At 49.1% G+C, this 21715-nt stretch overlaps 5 protein-coding genes across 5 annotated transcripts; 2 read left to right on the top strand and 3 right to left on the bottom strand.

Annotated features, from left to right (window-relative positions):
- Positions 1-7304: 7304 nt before the first annotated feature.
- Positions 7305-8387, top strand: HOO65_040563 (putative double-stranded RNA/RNA-DNA hybrid binding protein; the record flags this gene model as incomplete). The annotated part of the gene is made up of 3 exons (XM_071002912.1): positions 7305-7439; positions 7593-8035; positions 8357-8387. 3 exons carry the CDS (start codon positions 7305-7307, stop codon positions 8385-8387), a joined length of 609 nt encoding a protein of 202 aa, XP_070859406.1.
- Positions 8388-11214: 2827 nt separating this feature from the next.
- Positions 11215-12991, bottom strand: HOO65_040562 (b(0, )-type amino acid transporter 1; the record flags this gene model as incomplete). Its single annotated transcript, XM_071002738.1, has 3 exons — positions 11215-11805; positions 11892-12592; positions 12652-12991. 3 exons carry the CDS (start codon positions 12989-12991, stop codon positions 11215-11217), a joined length of 1632 nt encoding a protein of 543 aa, XP_070859405.1.
- A 389-nt stretch (positions 12992-13380) lies between these two features.
- HOO65_040561 (aspartate-semialdehyde dehydrogenase-like protein) lies at positions 13381-15590 on the bottom strand (the record flags this gene model as incomplete). Its single annotated transcript, XM_071002648.1, has 6 exons — positions 13381-13833; positions 13891-14471; positions 14531-14720; positions 14773-14889; positions 14954-15412; positions 15477-15590. 6 exons carry the CDS (start codon positions 15588-15590, stop codon positions 13381-13383), a joined length of 1914 nt encoding a protein of 637 aa, XP_070859404.1.
- Positions 15591-17158: 1568 nt separating this feature from the next.
- HOO65_040560 (Phosphatase DCR2) lies at positions 17159-19066 on the top strand (the record flags this gene model as incomplete). Its single annotated transcript, XM_071002707.1, has 3 exons — positions 17159-17173; positions 17269-18626; positions 18718-19066. The coding sequence occupies 3 exons, from the start codon at positions 17159-17161 to the stop codon at positions 19064-19066; spliced, it is 1722 nt and encodes a 573-aa protein (XP_070859403.1).
- A 307-nt stretch (positions 19067-19373) lies between these two features.
- HOO65_040559 (uncharacterized protein) lies at positions 19374-20957 on the bottom strand (the record flags this gene model as incomplete). The annotated part of the gene is made up of 1 exon (XM_071000681.1): positions 19374-20957. One exon carries the CDS (start codon positions 20955-20957, stop codon positions 19374-19376), a length of 1584 nt encoding a protein of 527 aa, XP_070859402.1.
- Between the last annotated feature and the right edge of the window lie 758 nt (positions 20958-21715).

Here is a 21715-nt window from a genome sequence, read left to right as displayed (position 1 = left end):
GCTAGTGCGTACTCAAACCAGCGTCCAAACCCAGAAGGCCGTGTAGCATGTATTTTTGGGTGGCACTAGCAACCTCAAGCTAAGGCTCTGATCCCCCGTCTCCCCCTGTCTTTCGTTGCAGATGAAACCCGTTGCTATTCCTCGCGGCCTTGAATATGGGGGAGTTATTAGGACGGGTTCGTGTCTAGTCTACGTAAGTACAACACATACTTGCGCTTTCTAGCTTTGCATACGTACCAGACGAAAGAAGAAGACACCGCCAACCGGGGGATTCGTGTGTTGTTGCTACCCTCTGCCTGCCATTGGCCACTCACTAGCTGCTTTGCTTCTACTTGCAGTGGTACGTGTTTCTTTCGAGGTGACCTTGTTTGTATATTTTCTTCTTTCTTTTTTTTTAATTTCATTCTTTCCCAAGAATAAGGGAGGACTGGGTTCTCACCTTGTCGCTTTTTCAAATCTTTTGCCGGCTGAGGCCGGATGGTCTGATTTTGGCCGATGTTATCAACAAGGAAGAAATTTATTTGTTTTCTTTTTCTTGTCTTCTTCTTTTTATTTCCTTTTCTGTATAGATCTTCCTTGTTTTCTTTTGCTGTGTTCGCCCTGTGCTGCCTCACGCAGATGATCATCTTATTCATGGCTTCCAATATAAAACCAAAAAATAGGTATGTTTTCTTTTTCCCTCCACCCACTTCTTGTCTCTTTTCGCTTGGAGAGAAACAATTCCTTGTTCAGAACAGACAAGAAAGCTGGCAGGGCCTGAAATTGAGAGACTCTGCCTTGAGGGACCGACCACCAACTCCCAACGAGACCAAACGCAAGTCAAGCTAAGCTGGTCGTCCCTTGAGAAGCTGTGCCCAAGCTTCCCCAGCTGCAAACACTATTATATGTCGTTACCCATTAACAAACGACTAATATGCCAATAGACTACCAATATAACCAGGTACATGTGCACATGATAAAGAGAAAAAATAGAAAACAAACCCTGCCGTCTTCCTCTCCTTCTTCCACTGCCTCTAGTATTCAGCGTAGCTAGTCGTGAGCAAACCCTAAGGGGGACAGAAACGCTGCGTTTTGGGGGCTCGTCGTGCGTTTCACAAGGGGCTTTGTTATCCCATTGTTTATAATTGCATCACGAACACCAACAGCAAACAACAACAACATCTTGTTCAATCAATCCCCCCCACCCCACCTAGCGTTTGATACTCTGCCAGGGCCTTCATCCGTGGCCATCTTGTGACAGCAGAACAGGGCAAACACAATGCCCTTGTCTTCTCTCATCTCAACAAGCCTCGCCAAATTCTCAACATGGCAAGAAAACAAAACAACAGGGGAGAAAACAGCCAGGGCTTGTTGAGGTGGAAGGACGACTTGACAAGGGCTGTTGGGCGCCAAAATGGAGAAGCAGGAGAGGAAGCGAGGTGATGAGGAGGAGACAGACGAGGGGACAAAAAAAGAACACTGGATATCAAGAGGCAACACACACAGTCGACAACGATAGCTAAACGGGACAACAAGAGGGACAGGTGTGGATCGCGAGCCCTGGATGCTGGTCCGTATGCTCTGCGTACTCGCATTTGTTGCCTCTAGCCGCCCCGGTTAACCAGTAATATGCGGGCCAAGACTCCCGCATCCTGGGTCCGCAGACGCACGGCCTGTTCATGGCGACTACAGTCGGGCGTGAACAGTGGGCATTGACGCCGAGAGACAGAGACCCAGGTGTAAATAGGCACCACGACACGCACATCTGTACCCAAAACTCTGTGCTCACCCCTGACGCCTCAAGCCATGCGCTTAAATCTGATACATGTCATTCAACTCGCTCGTGCCTTGCCTGTATTTCCAACGGCCGGCTCAACTGGACAGTCTCTACAGGCAAGACCTAGGTGTAGATCTTGCGCTTCCGTTACCGCGACCCAACTCATTTGTGTCTCCTCTGCCCGGATATAGCGTGTCGGCAAGCCTGTGAAAGCGCGAGCACCGGCGAGTGTGATGTGCACGTCAACCAACCGCCTACAAGGGGCTGTGAGTAGCTGCTCACTGGCAATGTTTGTTTCGGTCTGAGCTTACGTCGGTTACAAGCCCTTGTTGATGGGCAGCCTGCCTCGTCAAGAGCATGACAAGGCCCCTTGTCCAGGTGGATGAAGCATGGGACTGGCGCTGACTGTTTTTGTCATCAACAGAAGCAGGGTTATACTGCAGGCGAGCAGATGAGCCACTGTCATATATGGTGGACAAAAACAGGAGACGGACGATGGAAGGCCTCAACCTTTGGAACCATTGTTTTCGCTATTGATGGATGCGAGGCTGTGATGAGACGGATCCATTAGATGGATACATGTCACAATGCAACTGTAGCGTCCGAGTACTGTCTTGCTTCATTCACTGCTGGCTGGTCTGGTCTGCGCTGTGCGCCTTTTTCTTTTTTTTTTTTCTTTTCGGTGACAGGGCAATAAAACATGGTCTTGGGATATTTGGAGAAAGATGATGCTTCCCCCAAGTCTGACTGAGAGAAGAGAAAGGCGGTTTAGCTTGGTAGCATGACCTGACGACTCTCACTAGCAGGGTGAGCAATGGGGGAAGTGAATGAGAGTCCTTTTTTATTTTTTGTTTGTTTTTTTATTTTTATTTCCCTCTTATCGAGTATAAGAGAAATCCGGGCATCATTCTCAGCCTATTGCGAGAAGGCAAACCAGATGCACATGTCTGAAAATTTCTTGGCATATCCCAAGGCAAATGCCCGGATGATCAGGTCAAGCAAGTCCTTCAAGAATATGGCCTTACGCCCGAGGCCCCTTCCGTATTCTAGGAGAGGCTGTGAGGACTCCCAGGTATGTCTTAACATACTAAATAGGAAAAGAGACGACAAAACCCAGAAGACGGGGCCTAGAGCGAATGAAGGCGGATAAGAGAGAGAATTGGACAGGCCCAGTAAGATGTGAGAAAACGAGGTTGAAAAGAGACATGGCTTCCCGCATGCGGGGATATTGTTAGACCGAAACGCGGGCGTTACACCCCCCCTTCCCCCCTTCCCCCCAGCGACTGACAGAAACGCAGCATTTCGGCGCGGTACGGCACTTCGCTATTATCTCAGGTCTCCTAAGCCCCTTATAGCTTGAATGCGCCCACAAAACGAATCCTGAGTGAGCTGACTCCCCTGTGGGCTAGTTGGTAGTCGGGATACTATAGCAATGCCTTAACTCCTTTACTCGAGTCAATCAAGTGGTGCTATGTGTGTCCTGATTCGTAGGCCCTGGGGCTAAGATACGGACTTCAAATTTCTGGAGAGCATGACCGGTGACTTAGTTATCTTTACTTGTAAGATTGGGGCGTTTGTTAGCTTGCGTTTCTCTCTTCGTTTTGGAAAAAAAATATAAAAAAAAGCTCTGGCGGCGATTAAAGATTTGTGGGCTAGCACAAAGAGCGTAGATGTAATACTGGAGAGGAGAGACAGTGGCAGGGAGAGAACAAGAGTGCAAGCGGACTATGTTGGGTGCGTGCTGCGATGTGGGACTTCCGCAATTGGCATGGGAATTAGAGGCTGCTGTCGCTGTCGAATGGACATTATGCCGTAGAAGCTGCAGAAGATAGACTTGCTGAAAGATAGAAGACCCTTATTCTATATGAGAAAGAAAGAAACCCCGTGTACATACTGGCAATAGACACTTTGTGTTGTAGAAAATGAGGCTTGTTCTACTTTGACTGGGCGTGAAAAAGAGCTCTGTCTTTCCTCGATGGAAGGGAGGTTGTTCGGATGTTGAATGTGGATTCGCCAATCGCCCCAAAGCAAGACTTGCGCAAGCACAGTTTCCCGGCCATCAGGGACCAACCCTGACTCAGTAGTTTTGCCACTAAGTGCACTGGTTTGTTACGGTCTTGCTCGGCGTCCTGGCTGTTCAGTAGGAGAAGAAAGTTGTATCTCCACACCAAAGCCATATCATACTGATAGCCTAACGGAAGGGGGGGGGGGGGGGGTGGTGGTGGTGGGAAAACCGGCTAGCAAGATAGCTAGCGCGCAGCTAAGCACTGTCACAAACAACCTCACTCAGAGACGGCCGAAATCCCCAAAATCTCACTTTCATGACAAATTGCTCTCGGCACGGTCCAGACCTAGCACATATTATTCATATTTAGGTAGCTGTTTGGCTAGCTCTTGGGCAACTTGTCAATGAAGCTACTCCACCCAGGCCTAGGCATCTTGGCTGACATTACCTGGCATTACCTTACCTGACCTTTGGCCTCTCCCTTTCATGGCCCAGCCCGTTTGGCTTATTTGGGCATTAGGCGGGCCTGAATTTGTCTATCCAGGTAGAGCTTTGCGAGCTCTGATGAGCACTAATGGTGCTAGCGTCTCCAAGTTGGGCAATAGTGCTAGTTACTTTGGTAGTCGGAGAGCGGGAGAGGAAGCTCAACTGCCTCGGCCATGCCGCCACAGCTGAGAGTAAAAATCCTTGGCGCCATTCCCCAGGGAGAAGAAAGGCAGTCTTGATTTTCCAAAATGCAGCGATATTCGGCTAGTGGTTGGGTTAGATTGGCGATATTGCCCGAGTCCGCTGGTCAGCGGGATGTTGAAAGACAGAGCTGTGCTACGGAGCTAGATAAGTGCATTCGTCTAGCATCTAATTGCCGCCTTCATGCCTGCTACGGGCTGCTGTATCACAATTTGAGTAGTTAGGTCGGCGGCCAAACCACCTTTGCTGGAGGCAAAAGTGCCCAAAGGCTTCCAGGGGAGATTGGTTAGAGCCCAGCAAGGCACATTCTGGATGATGAATATCAAGAATCTTCAAAGCATAAGCGGCCTAGGATATGATGGGTTTAGACAGCCAGCTGGAATGTGACTGCTAGATCGTGATGGACGTTGATAGCATGAAGGAATGGCACAAACAGGCAAAGGGGGACTCAGCTCGCTAAGAAAAAAAGGGTCTAGGGCAAAGTGCGCAACCTTACTGAGTCAGTCGAGTCATGATAGCGCATCTAACAGTAAGCTAAAAGGTAGCCGGTGTCTCGCAGATAGGAATAGCGCATTTATCATTTATCGGAGATCGGGGTGATGAATGCTTAGTCATCCAACTGATTTTGGGTCACCCTTATTTGGCCGGGCTAGACCATGATAGAAGACAAGTACGTACGTACCGAATGACCGAGTAAAGTAGGGTTATAACCTGTGGTGGTGCCTAACCGCGGCAGAACAATGGTTAAATAATACGCAGATTCCACCAATCAATATGCTGTACTAAACTAGCGTACGTGCTTGCCTTGGTTGTCGTAACGTGATGATGAAATGTTGAAGGTCTGGTTTGATTTCCCCCCATCACGCATTACTTACCTCATTCTACCTATGTTTTATTGTTGCGAATACTACTGATTGCTTGATTAGCTTCATTATTATCCTTCTATTGCTAAGGGCGTCTAGATAGCTTTACCTTTAACCCTTGAAGACATGCAGCTCTTAGCACACTCTGACCTCTGTAGGCACTTGAATTTCAAGCCTCTTACACATTAATCAGGCTGTTTGTTTGATGCCAGAGCGACCCGAGGTTTCCTTTCTTGCAGTTGCACCTTATGCTCTTACGCTGTATTCACTTACTGGAAAGTAAACGAATGGACGTGAGTTTCGGCAACACGTGCTGACTGACTGGTATATGACACGCAAAATGCATAGACTACTACCATGGACGGTTATTGGGGGCTATCTGCCAATATTACCGAAGCGATTTAGCACTCGCACTTTGATGGCGTTGGAGTCACCGTGGAATGGGCGGAAGAAAATGAAGCAGAGCTGCTGAATACATCACTGTACAAAATGACCTGTTGATGGAACATAACTTTGAACGCAAGAAGGCTTTGACTTGGGCATGAAGTTGGGGGTTGACCTAGGAAGGAGATTGCCCTGATATCTTCCCGCCCCCGGTATCATGATCCTCTGTAAATGATAGCTACTGTGTACACGCTGGCGATTATTGAGGCTAGCGGTGCTTGTCTTATGATGATCGGACTTTTTATACATATCTAGGCGATCAGAGAGCTCACATTCCTTCTATTCTTTAGGGGTGGCGTTGTCTCCATGTATCTTATCTCATTTGACATTTATATTTCTAGTGAGAAACTAAGCTTACGGTTGGGGGAAGACATCAGGAGCGCCTCTGAAATTCGCTAGAGCTGTTTGCTTGGAGCAACGGCGAAGAAATTCTGGACAGGTAACGTCTCTTCATTGAGTAGGATTTTCAGGTATTCCATGTGACTACTGCCCAAGGTGCTGTTTTCTGACCATATGAAGTCAAAGCCACTCGTTTAACACCATGGCATGAGTCGTTGGTAGACGCTGCATTTCTCACCAACCCACATATTACGTTGTTGGAATCCTGCAGGTAATATAGAAAACATTAGGGAATTTTGTGCAGTAAGGGCCCTCTCTCATACTGATTCAATTGTTTATGGGAGTGAAGATTGGAGTAGAGGATCATGTGGAGGCTGTTTAGGCGGTAAGGTAGGCTTGATAGAAACGGAGAAAAATAACATGCGTGTGTGAAGGGATGAAGTGAAGCTGCGTCAGAAGAGAGCTATAGCAAAATAAACATAGTCCCGCTTGAGTTGTTTGGACATGTGATTTGCCATAGTTGGATTGAGACCTACGCTCGAGGTTCTATATACTGCTATAGGCGGTGACAAAGAAGGTAGGTTGTTTGTTTGTTCTATTTAACGTCTACCTTACTGTTATTTCGCAGAAATACGACGGTGAAAGAAGGTAGTAAAAAAGATGACGTGGTTCTACTCGGATCAGAGAACTTGGGAGTTTACCAATACATCGGGGTCAAAAATGGAGACACGGGGAATCGAACCCCGGACCTGATCCATGCGAGCGCCGAGCTAGTCGCTTCGGACTTGCTAAGGATCCGTCATACCCCTAGACCATGTCCCCTTTGATATTATTTTTGGCACTTAATAGACCTTATGTAGCATCCGGATGCAAGTTTTTTTTTTTTTTTTTTTTTTTAGCAATACAGCGTCGTTTGATCTTAGTGATTCCAGTAGACGTTAAATAAATTCAAATTCAAATTTTTTTTTTTTTTTTTTTTTTTGTTTCTGACCTGCGTCGTTTGATCTTAGTGATTCCAGTAGACGTTAAATATATTCAAATCAAATCAAAATTTTTCGTTTTTTATTTCTCCAGAGACAGAATCCAGGCAGCGCTGTCAGTTATAAGACGACGAACAAGCCGAGCCTGTACAGAGTCGCGGCTTTCCCAAGCCTCAGAATAATCTGTTAAGAAATGATACGGGCGGGTGGGCTACGTGCATACACATGCAATGCAGACCATCCCTGCACATAACAACAATAGACGGCTCCATAGACAAGGCACAAGGAAGTGGCGGACGCGGAAGCAATCGCTGCCCTCAGAGCAGTCAGGATCTCAGTGGAAGTTGCCCCACCACAAGCAGAGGGTATGAATCTGTGAGTGGACAACCTGGGAGTAACAAAGCGGATCAGCAAGTGAATGAGGAAGCCAGGCACTTCTCAACTCGAAATCGATGATATCCGGCGCATTCTCGTAAAGTGGGAAGGCGGAACGGAGAGCCTAGCACTAGACACACCAGGCGGCAGGGTCTTCTGGGCCCCAGGGCACTGCGAAGTTCCGGGAACGAAGCAGTAGACCAACTGGCCAAAGCGGACTGCAAGAGCGTAGATCTAGTGGTTCCCGAAAGGGCGGTGTCTCTGGCGGCGGCGAGGCGCTGGAAGAACGACGCATTCAGGGCCGATTTAAGAACTGGATGAGAGACAACTGCCCAAACACCGATCACCTTGGAGGGGCACTGGGACTCCCAAAGCCACACAAGGTAAACTGGATGAGAGGGCTGAACCGAGGCTTCGCCGCGAAACTCCTTGCGGCTCGCTCCAGACATGGCGACCTCGAGGAGTACCACTCCAAGTTCAACCATCAGGGCGCCGAGACAAAGTGCCAAGTGCCGAGCTGTGGCAAGCCGAAGGACTTTAGCCACCCATGGAGATGCATGGGAAACGCTACAAGACTGGCAGGAAGGTTTGTAAAGAAACTCCTCAGAGAAGATAGCTCCTGCAAATACCTAGCGGAAATTTCGGACTCTAAATGAAGGGCGTGTCGAGTTGACAAATAACAGGGGACGGGCTAGCATGAAGCGTAGTAGACGTTGAAGAATACGGAAAAAAGTAAACCCAGTAAAAGCTATGTCGTATGAGTTTACAATGGTATGAAAAACACACAACACCGGTGATCCCTATATAGCCACCTACTGGCACATCAGTCCGGAGTTTTGAAGAGCCACGAAGGGAGAGCGTATGATTCCGGTGTTTCCAATAGACTATGGCTATATGTGATACATAGGAAGGGTATCGAGGTTGGAGCAGCCTTCTAGATGGATGAGGGACAAAAAGATGACAGTGCCGACATACAACACTGGGGATTCTCATGTGGTCACCCACCATAATACTAGTCCAGCGCTTTGTAGGTTAACTAGGGGAGAGCGGACGGGATCCCGTGCTTTCTACAAGCTATGGTCGTATGTTGGACAAACAAAGAGGTAACACGGACTGTAAGGCACTCTCCGAAAATGCACGTGGGAGCAAAAAGTATCACTACATACAACACCGAGGATTCGCATGTGGTCACCCACCATACTACTGGTTCGGCGCTCTGTGGCTTGACTAAGGGGGAGCAGACGGGACCCCGTATTTTCCACAGGCTATGGTCGTATGTTGGAAATATAGAGCGTTTATCGGACATTATATCTTAACCTGCCGGCGCCGGCAGACCCTAACACCCTGAGGTATCTAGCCGGTTGCTATCAAGGAGCTGACACAAAAAGCATGCTCACAGCGGTACGCGCCTAGCCCTGAGCAAAGCATTCTTTGCAGCAAGCATCTAGTCCGGGCTAGGGACAACGAAAGTGACAACGGAGAAGCTAAACACCTCGCTTAGGAAGCGCCTCTGAGCAGCTCTCCCCATGTACTGTACGACACCAAGGGAGTGCTTACACCACGCAGCAAGTATTGCCCTGTTTGAACTCCAACCTGGCACTGGAGAAGCTATCCGGCAAGGTACACTATGTCCTAGGACACTGCAGAGTCTCAGGTAATGAAGAAGTCGGCTAACTAGCCAAAGGAGGTTGCAAGAGCGAAGAACTTTTGGTTCCAAGGGCGACAATGTCAGTAGCGGCAGCGAGATTATAGAGAAACAAAGCCTTTAAAGTAGACTTCCACCACTGGATAAAAGATAACTGCCTAAAGATTAGACATTTCAGTGAAGCATTGAGCCACTAACCCAAAAAATAGTTGATATCGGCTGTATAAAGGGAATGAATGCCCTGACGTACAGCCGCCTGAATCTTGGCAACATGCTCTGGACACGGCGGCTTCGGAGAATATCATGCGCGGATTAAACGCGTGGAAGCAGAGGTGCAGTATCAAGTTTCGGGGTGCGAGAAACCCAAGGCTTTTTGGTTACCCGTGGGAATGCCGAGGTAATAGCAAGAAAACTGCCCGCGAGGTTTGTGCGAAAGCTTCCCACGAGAATTGTAAATGTATGGCAGAGGAACTTGGCCCTAACCATGATAGAGCGGGAATAAGTAGCAGGTTAGCTTGGGAGCAATTGCGCTGTAATCGTTTAAACCCTATAGTGAACTTTGCAAAATTAGCGTTGTTTGATCTCCATGATTCCCAGGCATTAAACATATTCAAGTACTTCAAAAGGGCTAATTCTGTCCGGCAGCCAATCCAGCGTCGAATCTCTGTGATTTCCGTACAAGTTAAACAAATCCCCCATTCAAGTTTAAGGAGCAAAAAGAAAGCCTAAGCTGCAAAAATAGAGAGGCCTGTATGGGGGCTTGGATACATGTATGTATGTATTATTTAGCGTCTACCTACCGGTTTTTCACGGTAATATGACGGCAAGATAATTGAGATAGCAACGCCTCGTTTCGATCGAGGGACCTCCGGGTTATGAGCCCGGCGCGCTTCCACTGCGCCACGTTGCTTATTGCCTGGGAGAGGGGGTGGGGGCTTGGATATAGATGTCATGGTGAGACGGCGGCCGGCCGGCCAAAAAGAAATATACGTACAACACTGGGTATTCGCACGTGGTCACCCACCGTACTACTGATCCAGCGCTCTATGGCTTGACTAAGGGGGAGCAGACGGGACCCCGTATTTTCCATAGGCTATGGTCGTACGTGGCAATTCGAGGTTTTTCGGCCTTTATAAACTAAGCAAAAATGAAAAAAAGCGTTTGGGGCCGTAATGCCCGTAGACGTTAAATAAATTCAGGTTCAAGTGCAAGTATCTGATCCGGATCACAGAGCTCTGAAGTACGCGTCGAAGGCGGCTTAAGATGGGCTTATTCCCAACGACCGGCAACAAAAGAAAACCGCGACAGAAACTCCACCTACCAGAGGACAAAACCAACATACTCCGCTAAGATCTGCACCCCGTGCTAATAGCCATTAGGCTGGTTCACATACAGAGCAAAGCTTCCTGGTTGCAAATCTGGACCTTCAAAAGTCACAGGAGATCCTCGAAGTCGGCACATGCATACCTAAGACTTCCGACTGCCCGGAAGCGGCATCCGGAGATGACATCATTCAAGCCGCGCTTAGGCAACTTCAAGGGTAACCTCTTTGCCGATTCACTCCCTTTTCACCGCACCTTTCATGATTGATCGTCAACTCCTCATCACCGCAAAAGGATCCTACCTTTGCGCTGGGGACTGCATTTCGAGAGCTCGTGCAGTACATCTAGGGGCTTCTCTTTTCTTCCTCTGTTGTGCCGCAACTACGACAGAGCGGAAACTAGGAACAAGCTTCCTTAGAAGCAGACGTGCGTCTCATGCCGAAACTTTATGGTTAATCTTGCGGAGGGTTGATTCTGTCTAGTAGCCAGTCCGGCGCCGTTTTACTCCAGTGATCCTCGTAGGCGTTAAATGAGTTCAAATTCTAGAATTTGCTTAATTAGCAAGAGCTTTGACGTCGTTAAGCCTTCGCCGTTCAAGTAGATGTCAAGCAGTCATCTATTCGCATTCCCTGTAAAGTTGTCCAAGCTATGGCACCCCATATAAAGATGGGCCGCAGGCTATGGCAGAAGATTATCTTGTCTAGTAACCAAGACGCGACCGTATGTCCTTAGTAGATCCGGCATCAACCAATCGGCCAACCAGTTCTGAGAGAAAAGATTTCCCTCCCTCGGCCTCCTTCAAAAGTGCACAGAAGCCGCCCTCCATTGGCAGACAAGATAATATGCTACACCTAAGGCCCATAGCACAAGAAGCATGGCGGCCTGGGCTGGGGCAAAAATCGCACCTCTCGCCACAACAAATCCACTGACCAGAGAAAAGATGACAGGCACAGCAATCGGCAACTTGTATGGCCGATTCAGGCTAGGCTCTCGGAAACGCAAGATCACGGCCCCCACAACAGTCAAGAAGAAAAAGGTGAACTCTCCTAGCCCATTGAAAGTGATGAGTGCGCGGAAGTTACCAAATACTATGTAGAAAGCCGCGAGAAGCGTTGCAAGGCCAATGGCGTTGATGGGAGCATCGCCCGTATTCTCTCTATTCGATCTGTCATGCCCGCTGTTGGCTTGCGGTGTAGAAGTGCCAGAGGACGGCAGACTTAGGCGGCCTACAGTACCAAAGCAGTGCGGGAACCAGCCTTTATGGGCTGCAGACATTGCCATGCGGCCAGCGACAAATGAGTTCCCAAGTAGGGATCCAGCGACAACAAGACAGATCATGACAGAAGCAACGAGCCCAATGCCCGGCCCAAACAGACGGGCAATGGCAGTCTAGCAAAGCCACAAGAACGGCGTGTCAGTAGTCAAGTCAGTAGCCGGTTAAGGGCAAAAAAGGGCATAGGTAGTCAGTCACTCACCACTGCAACGCTGTCTGTAGTTGAAACCTCGTTCCAAGGCAGCAGGACATAGTAGCTTGCAATTGCTGCAATGAAAGCAAAAATGATTGTTGGGATGGCCGTGTTGATGGCTAATGGCAGCTGTCGTACAGGGTCTCTCAACTCTGCCGACACATACACGGCCTTATCCCATCCAGAATAAGCCCACAGCACCCCATATAGTGCTGCTGAGTAATGCCCCAAGAGCTCCCATTGCGATAGACGCGTCCAATCTGTCTCCGAGCCATCGGGGTTCACACTAATACGCGCAGCAAACCAAGGCTTCTGAGACCAATCGTGTCCACCAGCCTCAATGGGCTCAGTTCCATGGGCAACCTGTACGACAACAACGGCGAGGCCAGCCAAAACAACAAAGGCGATAGACGCGAACTTGGCGACCACGAAGAAGTTGTTGAGCCGCGTACTTGCTTTCGTGCTAATGCAGTTGGCCAGACTCACAAGCATGAGGATAGCTACAGAGAGGGACTTGCGCATGAGCCACATGGAATCGGCTGTCAGTGTAAAGACTGCAGGGGCAGCATTAAGAGCCGAGAAAATGCTATCGACAAATACGATGCTCAAGATCGCCAAGGTCGCTGGCATCACGGCAACGGTCCAAGTCCATGCGGCAAGAAAGCCAAAAACGTCACCATAGATGTATTGCAAGTAAGGCTGCACGCCACCTAGAACACGGAGTTAGTTGTTGAAGAACCGCCCCGGCACGCTAACGCCAAACGCCTACCTTCCCCAGGAATTGCGGTTCCCAGCTCAGCTACTGTGCTGGCGCCCGTCCAGGCCAGCAAACCACCGACAAGCCACACAACAAGCGACGCACCAGGCGAAGGCACGTTTGTGTCAATGGAGCCGGGCGAGGTAAAGATACCGCTGCCAATAACAATGCTGATCAAAATCCCAAAAGCCTCTATAGCACCCAGCGTGGGTTGCGGGCGGCCTATGTCGCGATCTGAGTCCGGACGTGTGATGCGTGTCGTGGTACCATAGGGGGGGGCATCATGGGTTTGCTGTGCTGATTGCGACTCAGCCAAGAGAGGCTGTTGAGCTGCGCTGTCCAAGTCCGCCATTCTTTATTATTAAAAACGTACAAATGAATATAGGACTCGCCTCTTCTCAAACTATCACTCAGTACATAGATAGAGGCTGACACAAATGAGAGCGAAATATATATGCTTAGTTTGGTGGCAAAGTGCGTCATTGGGAGACTCCAAGACGTAATTTATAAGCCTAGCCCCACTTTTCACGCGCCAGGGTAGCACAACGCAAGAATGGTAAGAATTAAGACGATCATGGTTCAGTTTTGCGCTATTTTCCGCAGCTTGGCGAATTTCCACGTAGATTCTTGAATTTCTTATATACATGCGACTACTTTAGCTACACGCAAAAGCACTCACAATAGGTAGTATAATATGTACAAAATATGAAGAGAAAACGCACCCTCCCCCTCACTTCCCACTTAGACAGTCTCCAAAAGTGCCACACTCAGTTGAGGCAGGTCAAACTCAAACACTCCACCTGCTCCTGCAGTAAGAGTAGTTGTGCTGGTCTTCACAACATTCTCAGTCGCCGTGTTTACACCATACGAATCCGAAGGTCCGGTAAGAAGCGTAAATGTGGCACGGGCTCCCTGGTTAACACCGTCAAAGTTCAGACGGACAGGCACTGGCTTACCATCAGTAGTGTTATAGGCAGCACCCTTCCACACCATAGTACTCTCCTCTGACACACCAGCAACATAAAAGAGCGGATCAAACTCCTTAGTAGCAGGCAAGGTATTGACTAGCTGCTTCGAGCCAACGAGGTGCCAGATGTGCCAACTAGTTGACCGCGTGGTAAGGGCGGGGTCAGCTGCAAATTGGACCAGAGTAGCAGGCCATTGGTAACGGTCCAGACTGCGGATAATAGGGGCCTACAAAGCTAGGTCAGTAACGTGACACTCAACCAAGAAACAAAGAGAATTACTCACATAGAAGGAGCCCCGCACACGGTCTGCATTACGTTCATAACCAATAAGAGAGATGGCCTCGCCTACAGAGCCAATCCACCAAGGACGCTCTCTGATCGGGCCATTCCAGCCAGTACCGCCGTTGGGGTGCACGGCAGCAACCTCGCCAACAATGTGGCCGATAGCATCGTTGTCAAAGCGGCTAAATTCTTTGACCAGATCATCCGGTGTCCTGTACGGATGGTAGTCGCCCAGTGCCGGCTGCGGGATGTCGGGGTATCCGTCGCTAGTGGCACCAGATGAGATGATGGTCATAGTGGGATATTTGGCTAGGATGGCCTTCTGGAACATAGGGAAGCGGTACTTCTTGTATGCTTCCCAGCCAGCCGCGCCGCCCTCGAGCCAGTCCTCATTGCCAACCTCGACAAAGTTCAGCTTGAAAGGCTCCTTGCGGCCAAGAGCAGCACGCTTAGCACCCCAAGTAGATGTTTCAGAGCCAACAACAAACTCAATCTCGTTTAGAGCATCATCGATGTACGGCTGGAGATCTTCTTCGGCAATATTGGTACCGTCTAGAGCAAGGCCGCCCCACACGGCAAGGACTAAACACACGGCCATGGTTAAAAGCTTGTTGGAGCCGTGAAGAACAAGGAGCACTCACCAGATTCCATCCCCATATCCTCGGCCCAGTAGAGGTACTCGAGAAGACCCAGTCCATTAGTCTGCTGGTAGCCCCAGACACCAGGAAAACCAGGTCGGTCCTTGAGAGGGCCCAGGGATTGTTTCCAGTCCCAGCGAGTAGCAACAGTGTTGCCTTCAAGCATGTTTCCGCCAGGGAAGCGGAAGAATCTCTATAGATAAGGTTAGAAACGAGAACATGCGCTATGAGCAAAGCATACGTACAGGCTTGATATCAGCTATAACCTCAGCCAGATCGGTGCGCAGCCCGTTCTGCCGGTTCTTGTAAGTAGGGGGGAAAACGCTGACGAGGTTGAAGTCTAGTGCAGAGCCAGCCAGACCCTATTGTCAGAGGATTTAGTTAGTACACGGGTCAAAGTTGGTCTCATGGTTTATAGGCACTTACAGCAGTCTCAAAGGTGATGACAAAGGTGTTGTTGCTGTTGGGCGCGTCAAGGGTCGGTACAAAGTTGACTTCATGTTCCGTCCAGCTTCCCTCAACAGATTTGCTCTCGATACTAACACTGCCAAACAACGTTCCGTCAAGGGCCGAGACGAACGAAGCATTGAAAGAGCCCTTGTATCCGCCATGAACCCAAAAAGACCCAATGTATCTCTGCTTCTTAACGCTCATACCCCAGTAGCCATCGTTTGACAAGCCAGCGGTCGACGCACCGCTCGCCGGAGTGACTCGCACCGAAGTAGGTAGGGCAGAGGACAGCGGAGGCTCTACATTTTGCAGAGACAGCTGGGAGTTTACCGATGCCCAGCCATCAAGAGACACAGGAAAGGCATCGCTAAACTGGAAAGCACGGTTGCGGATCAGCTCTGCATAAATGCCGCCATCGCCAGAGTTGTTGATATCCTAAAGCAAATGTTAGAGCACGCATAGCAAGCATAGTACCCTACCAAGGAAATCCCGTGCCTACCTCATGGAGGAAACCATATTGATGGCCGCTTGTCTTGTTTCCACCACTAGAAGACACCGTAATGTCTACAGCGGCAACGGAGGCTACAAAAGCCAGAATTGTATGCAAACGCATTGAAGAAAAGAATTATAGGCAAGAACAAGTATGGAAGAGTGACCAGTTGCTAGACACAGACCAGATACAAGAAAGAGAAGTCTAGCTGTGCTCTGAAGAAGATGAGTCCAAACACATCCCCGAGAGCAGCCACATGGCAATATTAATATACCTCGCAGCATTCGATCATCACTCGAAACTTTCCCCTGGCCTGCCTTGTTCCTTAGAAGCTTGTCGACTACATTGCCGACAATGTTTCATAATCCGCACAACATGCGCTCGTTGCCAAACCGCACCAACCGGCTCATCGCAAGAGCCTGGCCCATATTGTCCTTGTATAGAAAGCATGGACGATCTGGCGATATGCGGGAAAATCATCAGCATTCATCCGCAATATCGCATGAAACGTTCCTAGTCGTTGATTTGCTCGCTTTTAAATGTCGATCATTTCCCAGTTTATCCCCGACTATAATAAGGCTGGAGTATAAAACATAGAAATTTGGAGATGATGAGGGAAGGTGAAGTGCCGGCGGATGACACCTTGGCTTGTATGATTGGAACACTCGGCAAAAGAAAAAAATAGCATCGTAAAAAGGTCTTAGTAATATGCAATAGTAATTAGCGGAGAAATCGGAAAATAGGTAGTCATCTCCATGAATGCAAACTCAGCACCAAAACGAGATGAGTTACAGTTATGCTTGAAAATAATATCCAGGGATCATGAAACAAATTCGCGCGTCATGGCAAACGGCCCAATAAAACCCAGCGCGCATTATAATCTCCAAATGCATCTACCTTCAGCCTAAATCGTATGACTCCATAGACCGGAAATGTGGGGCATCCCGACCAAAAATTAAAAAGCAACTAGCGGTCCGTACCGTCTCGGCGTTGAAAAGCAGGGGCAGCGATGTAGCCGGTGCACGTGATGTTTGTCACAGTCACGTGCACACAAACCCATCGGCCTTGCTCTGTACATATTAGGGTTATCTTCTTTCAAGCTCTCCCTGGCCCAAGCCATGATACCCGGTCTCTCCAATCTCCCACCATCGTTTTTCTTGAATTTCAAGACAACCTTTTGCTTCACAACCTTTTGCTTCTCTAGCTCATACTTCTGCCTTGCAGCTAAAAACCCTTCAAGATCGCGCCTAGCTTTAGAATTCGGCTAATAATGCAAAGCTTCACGAGCCCGATGACTTGATCAGTAGTGCTCTATAAACTCTGCTCGATATTCTGGTAGCGCAACAGCCTAGCACCTCCTCATTGTTTAGCTGGACGGAAAGCCCAAGCTCAATGAATTAACAATATCCTGCCATACCTTATAATTCTTGATTTTTTTCACGCCATCTTAGATTCACCACGGCTCGTGTGGGATAAATCCTAGATATTCCGCCCCCAATCAACCTATTTTCAGACAAGCCAACCTTTTTGTCTCCGTCGGCTTGGATCCCTAGCTACGAGGGACCATACTAACGGGGAAATCATCCTTTTGCTCAAGTCGGCATATTAGAAGAACCTCTGGCATCTACACATACACGCACACACACACACACACACACACACACCATACACGCCACATATATCCCTGAATCATGGCTCGACGACTGGTAGGTCCAACAACCCCAATATTCCAATACGCCCCTCCTAGTAGCTACATCACATCATCATGTCCTAACATGTCCTTGTTCGCGTGTCCCTATAGGTCCGCACAGCTGTGCAGCTCGCCGTCGCATGTATTACGGCTCTCGTGACCCTTACCGTCCTCGACCGAAACTTCCGAGTCCTCCCCACCTCAATCCATGCCTACATGCCACAGCACCACCACGGCCTTGTGGTCACCGATGTCACCATTGCCACATGCTCCAGTGTCAACGTCTTTTCTTCATGTACTCTTGATCCTAAAAAATGGCATCGCATCGACAAGGACCTATACCTGGATAAAGCCCTGGTATCCAAGGCCTACCTCCATGTGCGTCGTGTCAAGGAAGAAGAACTCTCAACTACGGATAAGGTTGTTGTTGACTTGACTGTTGGGCGGCTCGATCCCTCTAAGGATGGCGTCAAGTGGGACTCGAGACCTGGCGGCATCTGGCTACGCCGCGAGCCCGGACTCCAGGTCGCCGACTCAGCTAAAGCTATTACTGGTATTGATGTTCTCTTTGGCGACGATGCGACAGAGGTTCGTGACGGCTGGGAAATCGCCGGTACACCCATGCTACTATCAACCAACCGTGACACGCCCTCAGCTCACATCACTCTACGACGCGGACCCCAGACGGAACCAAAGAAACCTGCTCTGCAAATCAACCCCAACGGGCGCTTCAAGATTGTCCAGCTGGCTGACCTTCACCTGAGCACGGGCATTGGTGCCTGCCGCGATGCTGTCCCCGACTCTTACAACGGCGGAAAATGCGAGGCAGACCCGCGTACTGTCGACTTTGTTGAGCGCATCTTGGACGAGGAAAAGCCGGATTTGGTCGTGCTTAGTGGTGACCAGGTTAACGGTGACTCCACGCCTGATGCGCAAACCACCATCTTCAAGTACGCCCATATGCTAATTAAGCGCAAGATTCCCTACGTAAGCATCTTCGGTAACCACGATGACGAGGACACAATGTCGCGCCAGGCGCAGATGACTATCATTGAGTCTCTTCCGTACTCGCTTTCGCGCGCTGGCCCTGCAGATATTCCTGGTGTTGGAAACTATTATGTCGAAGTGCAAGGCCGTGGCTCGTCAGGCCATTCGGCGCTGACTTTGTACATGATTGATTCGCATGCATATACGCCCGATGGCAAGAACTACCCGGGCTACGACTGGATCAAGCCGGCTCAGGTCGAGTGGTTTCGCAAAACAGCACAGGGTCTGCGCAGTAAGCACCAGCAGTACACCCACCTACATATGGACCTTGCCTTTATCCATATTCCCTTCCCCGAGTATATCGTCTCAGATAAGTCAGCTATCAAGGGCGAGTGGCGCGAATATGTCACTGCCCCTAACTACAACTCTGGATTCCACGATGCCCTTATTGAGCAAGGCATAGTGATGGTTAGCTGTGGCCAGTAAGTTACTCCCCTTTCTTTTGTTCTCCGTCTCCTCTTTATCTCCAAAGCGACATGTGCCATTAACAAAGCTAATGGTATTCTTGCATAGTGACCATGTCAATGACTACTGTGCCCTTTCTTCCGACGACCACCACAAGCCACGGCTCTGGATGTGCTACGGAGGTGGTGTTGGGTTTGGTGGCTATGCCGGCTACGGCGGGTACAATCGCCGCATCCGCATCTTCGATGTGGACACGAATGAGGGCCGCATCACGACATACAAGCGCCTGGAAAATGGCGATAATATAGCTGCGCGCATCGACGAGCAAATCATCGTTGATGCCGGCGCGGCAACCGCAGCACCCATGCCTGAGGGGGAAGTGGGTGCGCCAATGCAAGCCATGTCTGCGTCACAGAAGGTGGTGCATCTTGGTAGCTCCGAAAAACAGCTGCCTTGATATTGAACCACGCTTAGTGGTATTTTTTATTTCTCCAAAAAACGAAAAAAGGAAGAATTAAGGAAAAGGGAAACACAATAAATGGATGCCAGAGAGTCAGTTTGCTTTATTCTGCCGGTTTTTGTTCTTTTTGCTTGCTTGCTTTTGTTTGACCAATCCAGATCTTGACGAGTAGTCTTTTTTGCATGCGTTCATGCATACCCGTAAGTCTTAGTATATAGTATAACCTTGAAACAGTGTGCAGTGTATCAATATCAATACTTCAAAATGCCGAATACATGCCCTATTCTACCTCCATCGGGCAAAACTAGATTGCCTCCCAATCCATAGCAGAGTCCAAGAAGCGCCAGGCCTCCATACCTTCCTGGTCGACAGGATCATTCAAGTCCAAATCCATCAGCATATCGTAGTCGTCGCCAGCTTTAGTCCTATTTCCCGATGCTTGTTTTTCTAGACGCTTTGTAGCGTCCTGGCGGTTGCGTTCCAGCACAAGGTCATACACGCGATCGAAGAAGGCAAAGATGGTGTTGAGCATATTATCGAAATCAACGCTTGCCAAATCGCCAATGCCCTTGGTGCTGCTGCGCGACTGGTCCTCCATATCAGCAAACTTCCAGCGATTGCGCAGCGTCTTGGCTAGTTGAAAGGCAGCCAGCGCATCTGTCCCTCCAGAGTTGCGAAGCAGCCCTGCTAGACTTGGTGATGCAGCTAATGAAGAGAGCACATCCTGGTGGAACGAATGGGAGTTGGACATCGCCGCGTGACGACTTGAAGCAATTCCGGTGCTCGTCCCAGAGGATGGTGGCGGTGATGTAGCAGAGGTAAGTCCTGGGGTAGGAGCAGAATTATTGGACGGGGAAGACAAAGAACCAGTGCCAGCAGAACGATGAATGCGCTCGTTAAACACAGATAAGATATGCACAACAGCGCGTTCCAAAAGCATGTAGTACTCGAAAAAGTCTAGCTTGAACATATCGCCTGGGTGTGGCTCGACGACCTTGGTAGAGTGGTGGTCTTGTCTAGTCGCGTGCTGCTGAGCACTAAAATCTTCGTCTTCCTCTTCTTCGACCATATCGGCCCAATTTGTTGCTCCACCCGCAGACTCAAAGTCTGCTTCTGCCTTACCGTCCTTCTTAGATGCAGCAGCCTGCTGCTGTTCTCTGTGGAGGGCGTCCATAGCCTGCTTATAGGCCTGTTGGAGGTACGGGTGCTTCCATTTTAACCTTGCCACGATGCGCAGAAATCTCTGTAAGTTTTCACGCGCTGTCGATGCCTTTGGGGTTGTTGCAGGCGTGGTAGTAGCAGGATGGATTGCAGACGAGCCTCCCAGCTTTGCGTTGCCTTTGCGTGGGGAGACCGACCGGCTGTGGATTTTAGTCGCACGTGGCACGCTATTGCTTTTAATGGGAGAGGAGCTCCGGGAAGACGCGTGGGCCACTTGTGCTTTTTGACTAGCTAGTGATGTAGAAGACTCAAGTGCTGCTTTAGCGTCCGAAGCGTTTTCTGAGTGGCTTCGTCGCATAGGCTCTAAATCAGGCGGACTAAGGGCACCCTGAGTTGTCTCAGATAGCAGAGGCGCCGAAGCCAGACTTGGAGGCACAGAGTCATGCTTGGCTTTGACCGTTGAAATTAGCTGGTCAGACTCAGATGCCCAACGAGAGTTCAGCAGCGCAGGGGACATGGCTGCAGGTTTCACGACTGCTTTGGATGATAACAACTTAATAGTAGAGCCAACGGGGGCTGCATTCTCCGAGTTAGCACAAGGCACCTTCGGCAGTGGCGAAGAAATGGCATCCCTTATAGGGACTATGATGTTCTTGTCCTTAGTTGTGACTGTGGCAGACTGAAGCTGTTCTGTGCCAGCCCAGCGCGAGTTCTGAAGGCCGACCATGTTGTAAGCACAAGAGTATCGTGATATTGGCAATATTTCGTAGTTAGGGTAGGTGGTTGGAGCGAAGAGAAGTATTAGAAGTAAAGGATATAAATAAGATGGAAATTTTAATAAACCAGATAACTATTGCTGTACACCTTATCATTAAAGCCGGCCTCAGTTGACATCTTGGCGACTATGTTGGCAAAAAATGCTAGACCATACAGGCCCCTAAACAATGGAAAATGGCCAGGAATGGACACACAACCACAGCCAATTTGGGACGAGTAATGCGTTAATCCACGGTCTGTGCACGGAGAAAGAATAGAAATATTCAGATTCAACTATTAATGCCACCTCACAAACACGAGCTTTGGCTTAAACTTAAGACGACCTCAAGGTTTCAAGATTCTGGAAGCCATTGGCTAGCCTCGCTTACTCAGCATTATTTGTTGATAGCCTTGCGGTAATGTTCACACTACGTTGAAATATTGGGTGAGGTTCATACGGAGGCGAAATCTGGAATGAATATAAAAATAGAGTTTTAAGACAAAAAAGCAAGACCAAAACAACTGAAATTGGGGAATAAAAAGCGGCGAGACGCAGGAAAAGTTGAAGAAGAAAATGAAAAAAAAATAGAGAAGAAAAAGGGATAAGACAATGTGGGATAGTGCAAAAAATCACCAATAAAGACGACGTTCTCAGCAGAGGTGATAGCAGTCAGCCCAGCATCGAGTGTGTTTAGGACTCTCAAAATCACAATTTCCAGCCAAATAAAG

The sequence above is a fragment of the Ceratocystis lukuohia genome, assembly GCF_044167205.1.
Source record: "Ceratocystis lukuohia strain C4212 chromosome Unknown Supercontig4_pilon, whole genome shotgun sequence".
Lineage (NCBI taxonomy): Eukaryota > Fungi > Ascomycota > Sordariomycetes > Microascales > Ceratocystidaceae > Ceratocystis > Ceratocystis lukuohia.
This window is presented reverse-complemented; position numbering and strand designations above follow the sequence as displayed.